The sequence below is a fragment of the Amia ocellicauda genome, chromosome 13, assembly GCF_036373705.1.
Source record: "Amia ocellicauda isolate fAmiCal2 chromosome 13, fAmiCal2.hap1, whole genome shotgun sequence".
In the NCBI taxonomy this organism is placed as follows: domain Eukaryota; kingdom Metazoa; phylum Chordata; class Actinopteri; order Amiiformes; family Amiidae; genus Amia; species Amia ocellicauda.
This window is the reverse complement of record NC_089862.1, coordinates 22,290,743-22,302,231: the sequence shown is the minus strand read 5'-3', so window position 1 is coordinate 22,302,231 and position 11,489 is coordinate 22,290,743. Positions and strand designations below refer to the sequence as shown.

Below are 11,489 nucleotides of genomic sequence, written 5' to 3'. Positions count from 1 at the left end.
TCCAGTATGCGGCAGTCCTGTGGGCGAAAATGCCTTGTTGATGCTAGAGGTCAGAGGAGAATGGGCCGACTGATTCAAGCTGATAGAAGAGCAACTTTGACTGAAATAACCACTCGTTACAACCGAAGTATGAAGCAAAGCATTTGTGAAGCCACAACACGTACAACCTTGAGGCGGATGGGCTACAACAGCAGAAGACCCCACCGGGTACCACTCATCTCCACTACAAATAGGAAAAAGAGGCTACAATTTGCACAAGCTCACCAAAATTGGACAGTTGAAGACTGGAAAAATGTTGCCTGGTCTGATGAGTCTCGATTTCTGTTGAGACATTCAGATGGTAGAGTCAGAATTTGGCGTAAACAGAATGAGAACATGGATCCATCATGCCTTGTTACCACTGTGCAGGCTGGTGGTGGTGGTGTAATGGTGTGGGGGATGTTTTCTTGGCACACTTTAGGCCCCTTAGTGCCAATTGGGCATCGTTTAAATGCCACGGCCTACCTGAGCATTGTTTCTGACCATGTCCATCCCTTTATGACCACCATGTACCCATCCTCTGATGGCTACTTCCAGCAGGATAATGCACCATGTCACAAAGGTGGAATCATTTCAAATTGGTTTCTTGAACATGACAATGAGTTCCCTGTACTAAACTGGCCCCCACAGTCACCAGATCTCAACCCAATAGAGCACCTTTGGGATGTGGTGGAATGGGAGCTTCGTGCCCTGGATGTGCATCCCACAAATCTCCATCAACTGCAAGATGCTATCCTATCAATATGGGCCAACATTTCTAAAGAATGCTTTCAGCACCTTGTTGAATCAATGCCACGTAGAATTAAGGCAGTTCTGAAGGCGAAAGGGGGTCAAACACAGTATTAGTATGGTGTTCCTAATAATCCTTTAGGTGAGTGTATATATATATATATATATATATAGTGCACTATGGTGCAATTCATAGAAAGTATGGATCCGGATGTTCATGTTGAAAACATAAACAAATATGCATGTAATATAAGTGAAGGAACTGAAACTCGTGTTTGTTAATATTAAATGTAACTATTATTATTATGTAATGTACCATTTAGCCTCATTTCATAATAAATTGTACACTGCTAAGTATGCCACAGCCATGCAGCATGGCACCAGCATGCGTTTACTAAATTGGAAACTTTGGTTAGAATGCTAAATAACATTACATTGTGAAATAAAGAAAAACAATACTTTATAATAACATGACGTATTCTCTCTAAAATCACTGTTGTGAACAGTTTGCTTACAAAGGAATGAAAAGAGTGATATAAAAAGTGGAAATGAGAGACAAACGATTTTTTTTGTTCTTACCAGAGTGAATGCAAGCATAGCTAAATGCAATGTTTCTTACTGGGTGTAACCCACACAGAACATGTTTTACATTGACGCTACAGGTTTCTGGTTTGAGAAAAATAAAACTCAGTACCCAGACAAAAGCAGAATACACCCACATGCTTAACTTCAAAGAAACGCTATCAATCGCCCCATCAGATAGATAGTGTATAACAGCTAAAATGCATAGCCTACATAAATAAACTAATGCACAGGCTTCGACAAACACTTCATATTATCTCCATGTATTACTTATTTTGCATATAAACAGTAGGCAGGTGGCACGTTTCTCTCCATGCATTAGGATTCAAATGCACATGCAGCGCTGCTTCACAGATTAGCGCCGGGCATGGACTACTGGACTAGTGCTGTCCAAGCTCCGCGACACCAGCCATAACAGTGTCCCTGCACAGCTGTCAATGATCAATTATACAATCAACAGGCTGTACTTTTCTCATTTCCCGCACCCAACAGTTGAGAATACGGCACTCACCTCCCGGGTCGCCATGAAGACGTCATACATGTTTTAGTACCATGTTCAATATATGCATTTTAGAAAGATCGGTCTGTCCCGGTGCATTTCTCTCAAAGCTGAACAACTTCCATGCACTCGTCTGGTTGACTTTGGTCTTTGGTCTTAGGTCTTTGGTGGGGTACCATGCCTGCACAACCGCAGCCTCTGGGAAGGACAGGGCACTGCAGCGGGTCCTGCGCTCTGCTCGCTTTACAGTCACAAGACGTCATCAACCCAAGCTCTGTATGAACACGTCTGTTGTGCATCCTGCTGACTTACTGTGAGAACCGAGAAGAAATCTGACATCCACCCTATTTAGAAGTCAAAGTCCACTGTAAGAGCCCAACCTTAACTGTACTTCAACCGAACCATCTGCATACTCACTCAGCAGACCCTGTAGAAACATGACCCCCACATTAAAGGTCAAAGCCTACTGCGTTTCTGAAAGGTTTCCAAGGCTTGGATTGGCTGCAGATTGGCTGTTGCTTCAATTATTTATTTATTTTTATACATATTATATATTAAAGCTACAAACTCCTAAAGGAAAACATGTTTTTGCCCGGAGCTGGAGCAAAGAAAATGTCCCCTGTTCCAGACATTTTCAAAAATGTTCATGCTGAATTTGGGAAAACAAATTTAGAAACTACAACACATTGAAAAATGTTGATTTTCTGGTTTTGTAGAATTTGACCTGTCCTATATTTTCATCTAAGAGATTGTCTATATGTTTACTGCTACAACTAATGCCACTACCCTGTCGAGATGCCAAACATATTGTTTTCACTAGCGTTGCAGCAAGATTTTTTTTTTCCTCATGTATGAATTTCAGCTTTGTGTATTGCTCCGGAGAGGCCAGCTGCAATTGTTCTTTGTAGCTGAAATTTGGAAAAACATTTCTCTCCAAGGCCATAACACATACCAAAGACAAAAGAAGTCTGTGATAAAGTTTCAGATATCTCACTGATGTCATGTAGTCGCTCAGCAACCAAAGTGATAATATGATAGTATGTTCTAGAAAACCTTTTGACACATCTTCCTGACTGGCCATCTCTGGAGTGCTTTGTTATTGTTGAATAAATTACTTTGCTATTATTCTAATTATTATTACTTTCTCCCTATCACAAGACAATCCATCAGGAATTTGAGAATTCCTGAAAGTATTTTACAAACTAAAGAATGGCTACCTCTGTTTTGGGGAGACTGTGTGAAGGTATTTACAGTCTCCTGGGCATGCATGAATACAAATCTGACTTCTGAATAAACTGCAACTCAGTTCATCATTAAAATAGATCTTCAACAGCAACATAATATAAATAAACACATATAATTACAAAAAAGGCTTCACTCTTTAATGAACAGTTCACATTTCATAGATCCATTTAAACATTATATAGCTTATATATTAACAATAGGTTTCTCTCCATTTTGAAACAAATTCATATCACAAAAAGGTCCATCTCCAAAGTTTCTTTAAAGATCATTTATAGAACAATACACTTCTCTGATGGCTGAGAAAGTAGCACTTACCTCTCTGCATTGCATCAACGTTTTCATTAGATGTTCTACAGTTTTGTTAAACAAATGTCCTGTGCTCAGCTGGTTTATTCTGGTCTCCTGTAGGTATAGTCAGTGTGAACATGACACCAACCCACTGAACCACAGGACACTACACTAGTCACTTTTGCATGTGTATGTTCTTTACCGTATTTTGTATGTGTTAGGGTTTGTTAAGCAAGTCACATCCAAAACATAAATGCATTACAAATTCAGTAAGGATAGGTAGGTAGGTGAGATGGAATTTGGTTTCTAAAATAATCCACCTTCTCATCGTTCTTAGTGACTCAGGGAGCAGGAATTGTGTGCAGGTTATCTGAAAGAGATAGGAAGATGCAATACAGATATTATGCACGTTACGCTTATACAATAGCACCCCCTAGTGAATGAATTGTTAGAAACGTGACTGATTGTTTTCCCCACTAAAACCTAAGCCTGATTAGTTATTTAAACTGTAAAGGTTCCGATGCTTCTAAAAATTAAAGTGTGCATACACATATGCATTATATCGATCTATTATACATTCAGAAGATCGCTTAAGTATAACACCTGTTTTTATCAATTCGGTTGTTAATATGCAAAATTGAAAAACGTGTTGCTTTTTTGTGTAACTTTCCTGTCCAACTCATCCCATGACCTGGTGAGACCGGTACAGCAGTTTTATAACCATGTTTTGAATCTACTGTGAATATTGTGGCTGCATTATTATTATTAGTGTCGTGCAGTTATTCTACACTCTTGCAACTATGACGTTCACGAAGCGTGGAGAAAGCGGATTTACTCTCAAGGAAAGGCGACCACTGTCTTCGCCATTTTGGCTCCAGTTGTTGCAACGGCGAGAGGTCGCGTATGAACCAAAATGCCGTCGGTTTCCAAACTTCCTCTCACTTCTGGGTCTAGTCGTGCCTAGGCGAGCGGCGCATGCGCACCAGTGGTGGGGCGTACGGCGGGTCGGGAGCGGAGCGAGGCGTGCGGCGCTGCGGGCGGGGCATGCGCAGAGCTCCTCTGTTCTTCTCGTACATGGCTGCGGAACAACATGTGCTGAGCCAGGCGAGGGGACGGAGCGGCGCCGCACGGTGAACACCAACTCGCTGGAAGAGACCGATGCGGAATATGATATTTTAAAAACAACGCCTTTATTCGCCTTCCGCCCCGGCCGAAGCTCCTTCAACTCGGCGCGTCTGGAGGCTGCTGGCACGGTGACAGTGCCGGAGTTGGAGGGTGTGTGGATCCGTGCCGTCTTCCATATTGAACTGTCCCGAGCACCGCACTGACAGCCCACACTTCCCGGCTGGAGGCCCGGCGCCCTGCCCGTCCACAAGCAAGACCCCTGGCAGACGACGGGAGAAGGGGGACGTAGACCGCGCAGTCGCTGGGTGTCCTGTGCTAGTATCGCCGGAGGATTTGCCAGATTACCGTATTAGGGAGGTGTTTGGCGGCGGCGCATGTGAGTCGAGCGGGTGGACGGATTGCGGTGCTGGGCTGGAGAAGCGCCGCGCCTGCTGAGGACCGTGACTTGCTAGCGCTGCGGGGGAAGAGCAGCGTCCAGATCAGACACGGTGCCCCCAAAAAGTTGGGCTCTGCCCTCAATACGGCCTCTGACATTGCATTTATTTTTTGGCGACGAAAAGTACCTGTATTCTTAGTATATGTAGAGCATAGTCCTCCACGCTTGCTTGGATCACCGTGCAATTAGCTCAGCTGGAGGTGTTCATTAGCGTAACTACCCTTGAGCATTTAAGGCAATAATCCATTGAGCCGCAGTGTAGTAGTGCAAGCGCAGAGGGGATAGGCCACGTCAGTGTCACCAACACAAGCAAACACATGCTTTTCTACTTCTGCTGGTTCACTAGGGGCAGCAGCTAGTCAGTGCTGGCGGTCGCCTTGTCAGTGTCTCTGTGTGTTTGCTTTATGTCTTTTCTTTTTTAATGCAGACGTCGTTTTTGCGCAAGTTGTGTGTTCTCTGATTTCTCTTTGAAAGCGAGAATATGCCCCAGCATTGACGCGTCTGCGCATATGCGGCGTAGCTCGGAGCCGAGCCTGTGAGACATCGGGTCTGTCCGGTTTGTTTTTCCTCTATGCTCGCCGGGATCCTCCGTCCCCACTTTGCCGACTGAAGATCTGTCCAGCGAGGCTTGCGGGATGTCCACAGAAGTGGGACCTTCTCGTTTGCAATCCCCGGATCGTGTCGCTGAGGTGACCGACGACGACCAAAACACACCCGGGCTGGAGCGACCGCAGACCGCGGGGGGGAGCGTCCAGACCCGGCTGCGGGAGCATGAGGACGAGCGGAGGAGCCAGGAACAGGTGGTCATGGAAACCCAGATCGAAATCGTGAATCGGGACAAAGTGGACAATAACAAAGAAAATGACCAGCACGTCCCCGGTGACCACAATCCCGATACGGGGGAGAAACCAAAGAAAAGGATCATAGAAGCACCGCCGCCGAAAGTCAACCCTTGGACTAAGAAGAATGCGTCTCCGACGAACAGCTCTATACATGTCAACACCCAGGAGCCAGGTTTGTACTTTTCATTACATTGTAACGCGTTTAAGTGTTTCTAAACCAGGAAACAACGGGCATGATTGTGTTGCTATTTTTGAAGGAATATGTGTTTAGGAACCCAAACAACGCGATAGTCATTTCAAAGGTAATTTTGCTACCATATCTGTAGGTGTCATTCATAGCTGTTATTTACATACATGGACATACGAGGAGGCAAATCAGAGGCGAGAGGTGTGGTCTGTGCGTGTTTGAGGTTTTTAAAGTTAAAATGTCCAAAGCTCTACAGTGTCTCTCAAGTTGGATACCTACAGTTGGCGTTTCAGATGTGTATCGTACACACTTCACTTGGTCGGGATTCAAACTATTTTTAGCTCCCCACCAAAGGTGCGTCTTGTCCGAGATCAAAATAAAGCCAGATTAGGACATACACTTAAGGATAAGAAGGGGATCGTACACGCGTGTCTTTCAAAGGCCCTCGGCAGCCCCCACAATGGTGCGCTTTAAAGCAGGTCCCATGCCTCTGGAATTGAAGCGCACGTAGATCAAAGGCCGGACTTCTGTTCATTCTAGAACTGGGACGCGAAGAACGCCAGTGTTGGGTCTGTTTCGGCACAACTCTGCAGACTTCTTCTTTGAGTTAAAGCTGGTCCTGTAAAGGCGATTTGCTGATGGTGGCACATTCATGTCGGCTCCCATCCCCCCCATGTGATCAAATTACACGGGAACACGTGTAGTGCTGACAAGGGCAGCTGTCCACGGGTTCAGTTCTCTCCATAGAGCGCCCGCAATGTTTCATATAACACAGATCGATGGGGCGACGAATGTGAAAGGAGACGGCCGGTGTTTGTGCTGTAACTTCACATCGGCCATTGTGCTATTCGGACACAACCCCCGTTTTACCAGATTTCGAAACTTAAATTGCATTGCGGTGGGATGTCCTACACAGGGAGGGTGGAGCAACACACTGTGGTGTAACCAGCACTGCACTGCATTACATTTAGCATTAGGTGCGTCTGCACAGGTTTGACATGGCATTGCCATACCTTGTCATTACGACAGCATACCTTAGTCTGACATTACTGTAAATGAAAGGGGATCTGATATTAATGCAGGAAAGAGACATGGATAACAGGTGAACAAACCTTTTGAAGTAGATTCCAGTTATTTAACATGAAGCTTATATTTGTATAACTCCTGCATATTTGTATTATACAAAAACGAGTTGGTTGATTGGCCACCTGGACTAATTTAACAATTATTTATAATTATTATAATCAGTGGTGTGTATCCTAAAATATACTTGTATTTATAGTGCATATCATTTCACACAAACTGACAAATCACATATAAAAGACAAACTATTTTTTATGAATGGGAAAACATTGACTCTATAGTCTTTTTTCAGAATGTATTTTATATTACCAATATGAACATAAACATAAAGGCAGCAGCTGACAATGCATTCGACTTGGTGAAGACCCAACCCTGTAGCCTTAATGCCTGCTGAAATCCTAGAAGAGACACTTTCCACTTTTCCTTTCTATAGACAGCTGGAGGAGTATGTGCAAGCTCTTCTGCAGTGCAATTTCGTACGGAGCAAGATGAGCTTCTCACTGCGGGCCCTTCCTGTCTGTCTATTCCTGTTGATCCCAGCGGTGTTCTATGGCATCGAGGCCAGGACTCTGATTACATTTTTTCAATACTGTTCTCCTTGAATACTTTAACACTCGCAGCATTGTGATATAGTGCATTGTTGTGTTGAATCTTACTGCAATATTCTGTCTGTGGCCATATACTGGTGTCCAAAATGTCAAATGTGTGCTGGTGTTCATAGTGCGCCTTCACCAAATACAAAAGCCACTTTTAAACCATGAGACATACCTACTCTAGTGCATTGTAAACTTTTTCTCCCAAGTTAGAGTATCATATTCTGTACTCGCCTTTAGGGTACTGCTAAACTGTTTATTTGCTAACTTGGTTTATTTCTTTTTTTGAAAAATATTCCTTGTGAAACCTGATGAAACAGTATCAAGTACAATGTTCAAGGCGTTTGGTTTTTCTTATGTTTTAGCAATCATGTGTAGAGTGTTATATTTGTAATATTTAACTCCACAGTTAGTATATCTTAATGGATTCAAATTGAATTTAAATGAATTAAAATGAATCGCAATTGGAAATGTATATTTGTGGTTGAATTTGTCACTGTTATTGACCATATGGAATTAAGGTAGCGTTGGAATTGAACAAAGGAACTGACCTCAACTCTGTTTGGCAGCAGACAATGATTTGCCATCATTGATCTCCTGTTTGTTGGTTTTCAGGGTAGGTGTCTGGCTTGTGATATGTCAGTGGTCACCATGCCTGCTCTTAGAAAATGTTTGGCCTACCTCCTCTAGGTTCCTCTTCGGCATTGCTCAAGGTCACCCACTTTTGTTAAATATATACGCCTACCTAGCAATGGAGTTAAGTAACAGCTAAGTTAAGTTTCGGAACTATTGCAGATTGTCATATGTGAGATGTGGCAGTCAAATAAAAGTGAATGACAAAACATCGTCATTAAGCCAGACCAGCAGCCATTGACCAACAGGATGAGGGCTGACATTATATACCTTTGGTTTACCACATATGCCTTCCATATAGTACATGACCTCCTGTACTTACCGTTACGAACAGAAAGAAGCTGTTAGTAAAATGGTGTAAGATCACAGCTGGATGTGGTAATGCAAGAAACAAAAAATATACACCTAAATATTGATATTCCACAGTTATGGCTATGCCTTTTGTTACATTGAAGGCTTTCAGACCATAAAGAATAAGTCGAATAAGCATGAGTTCCAGTGTTGCTCTGTTTTTTTGTTATTGGCATCCCTTGGCAATTGAAATGGAAAGGCAACAGTATTCGCAGTTTTAGTATGCCATTAGTCTTAGTTAATGGACATTTGACAGAAAAAGTAGAACACACGTCATTTCAAACACATTTGATGAAGCAGCTACTTTGTCTGATTCCTTCTACATTGTTTAAATGCAAATTAGATGACTGGGCACAATACTTGCAGTGTAGAGTTCAAATTTAATCTTACCATCAGATACCACTTTGCTTTTTGAAGACTGTTTAAATATGTTCATTAAATCCAAGAGCACACCTGCTTGGCGTGTGACCTTTTCACTACTGTGCTAGGATTGTGATAGGAGATTCTGTATTTTGTATACAATATTTATGACCTAGACCTAGTAAAATATGCCTGATTTGGTAACTGAGAGATGTTATCTGGTGGGGAGTTGGTGTTTTCACTAGAAGAAGACCCAAACAGCCACACTAAGCCTGTCGAGACCTTGGACAAAGTACTGGCTGCAGGCTTTTCCCCCAGCTTAGGCCATGCTCCTGTGGAAAACATAAAATTGTGTGGAATGTGCTCGGTTAATTCCTGAGGTGACTATTAGTCCACAACATGGACTAATGAACAGAACAATAAAAAGGAATGGAGTTACTGAGGAGGGAAAAAAAAAGATTGTTTGCTTTCAAAATGGTAACATTTTAATGATAGTTCCAGGAAGCCTTGTGCGGTTAGATTTAAGATTAGGATTTTAATTCTTTTCACTTTTGGTCAGCAAGATTTTCATCAATGGACAAGTCATCTGACGTCAGCTCCAGGCACTGCTGTGAGTGGTGTTCCACTTTAACCAGGACATCCTCTGAGCAGCTGAGATTGCCTGATTTCAAATGGGATGTAATAGCTGTGCAGCCCTTGTTTAAAATGTGTTGGGAAGTGTGCAATCATTCAAGTCAAAGGTGTTATGTACACTCTTGCATGCACTGCTTCTGCATACACTGCTTTGATATTTTATTAAATAAAACTAATGTGTTACATATGGCTTCATTACACATGTGCAAAGTTAGGCTACATTTTTTTTAACATGGATTGTTGCTGTGCACCATTTTTTTGTAATTACATATTTTGGTTCTTCTCAAAGTACTCAGGTATCCAAGCCCAGCCCTGTGTAGTACTGACAGTATTACATTTCCATTTTCCTCTGGGAACAAAATGAATGACTCATGGACACTAACTCTTTTCACTGAGGGCACACCTACCCAGCACATCAGAAACCATTACTTCTTAATACATGTAATCTAATGTCTTCTGTAACTGAATCTGCTGATTCTTTTTTTTTTTTACTTGGTCATGTAAATATCTAAAGGGACAGTAAATAAAAATAAAGCAGTTTATTTTAATTCCTTACATTTCCTAATGAGCTTTCTGAATGCAGAAAATGTGAAATTTTGATGAATTTACTTTCAGCATAGAAATAACAAAGCCTTCAACAGAAAGCCCAGCAGACCTCAGGCAGTACCAATAGCAGTACCAGTACCAGTTCCAGGTACCCTGAGCAACTTTGGTTTAACTGTAGTTAGTGATTTAACGAATACAGATAGTTGTATTTGTTAGGAGAAAATGTGGCATATTCGTAATAAGTGATTTTCAAAAGCTTTTCATAAGCAGGCACATAATGCCATTTCAAAGTAATTCTAATTTATAGCATGTATATACAGGTTTAATTGTATTTAATTGGTTATCACATTGTTAAAACAAAACCAATAGAAAATACTTGTTTTTTTGTTTACATTTGGCAATGAGACATTAGGTGACTATAGAAACTAGCAATAAGTTCAAGAGTGTGCAGTCAAGCCAATGGAATATTCCTGTAGCCTCAACCTTTCGTAAATCATGCACTGTTACAGTGTTGAGTGTGTGTGTGTTTTTGTGTGTGTGTACATGTGCGTGGGTGGGATTTTCACTGTCAATGTTGACATGGTGTGGCATGTCCCTCTGGTTTGTTCTTTGACCCCTTTCTAGAACATCAATTAAAATAATGATTAAAAAAACAGTGATAACAAATGCTTAGGTTTTCCAGCATTGCTCTCATATCCAAACTGGTAACACCAGAACAACAAACCAGACTATCACAGGGAATGCGTTAAAGCACTGGTTGTGTTCCTAAATTCCTATAAAAAAAAATAAAAAAATAAAAAAATTGTGGAACGGGTCAGCATACCACGTTAACTTTTCAAAACAGACTGAGGTAGCAACTGTTGTCAGACTGTCAAACTAATTAACTACGGAAAGAAAACATCCTTAATATTTAAATATTACTGTTGCACTAGCTAAGTGTATTCCACCCCCCCCATAAGTTTTGATGAATAACCCCAAAAGGAATGATGTAAATCATCGGAAACATAAGAATGCTACTGTTGTGGTAGTATCTAACATTTAACATGATTGTCCAGATATATTGCTCTGGGTGTTCTTAACTGCTCCTTTTAGCTGGAGCATTGTGAGTAACAGCAGTGCGAGTGAACAGAAGGTGGTTTAGCATTAAATAACGTCATTTATTCTGACATTCAGATATTTAAGTAGCATAAATATAAATGCATTGGAAGCACTTCATGGTCTGTAACGTTAGTTATTTTACTTTCATAGCAGCTTGCATGCACTGTACATGTTTTTTGTTCATGTTTTCCAGTAAAAGATGCAGTATTTTGTCAAAGAT

The 11,489-nt window shown here is 41.7% G+C and overlaps 2 protein-coding genes across 8 annotated transcripts in view; one reads left to right on the top strand and one right to left on the bottom strand.

The window, feature by feature from the left end:
• The window catches only part of mfsd8 (major facilitator superfamily domain containing 8), a 32,116-nt gene extending 29,510 nt beyond the window's left edge, over positions 1 to 2,606 (bottom strand). For both annotated transcript variants that reach the window (XM_066720169.1, XM_066720167.1), the window contains exon 1: positions 1,862 to 2,606. The gene's annotated coding sequence lies outside the window, so the exon portion shown is untranslated. The remainder of the gene's footprint in view (positions 1 to 1,861) is intronic.
• Positions 2,607 to 4,435: 1,829 nt separating this feature from the next.
• The window catches only part of larp1b (La ribonucleoprotein 1B), a 40,741-nt gene continuing 33,687 nt past the window's right edge, over positions 4,436 to 11,489 (top strand). For all 6 annotated transcript variants that reach the window (XM_066720163.1, XM_066720162.1, XM_066720161.1 and 3 more), the window contains exon 1: positions 4,436 to 5,957. In XM_066720163.1, coding sequence (XP_066576260.1) covers positions 5,579 to 5,957 — 379 coding nt within the window. In that variant the 5' untranslated portion in view covers positions 4,436 to 5,578. The remainder of the gene's footprint in view (positions 5,958 to 11,489) is intronic.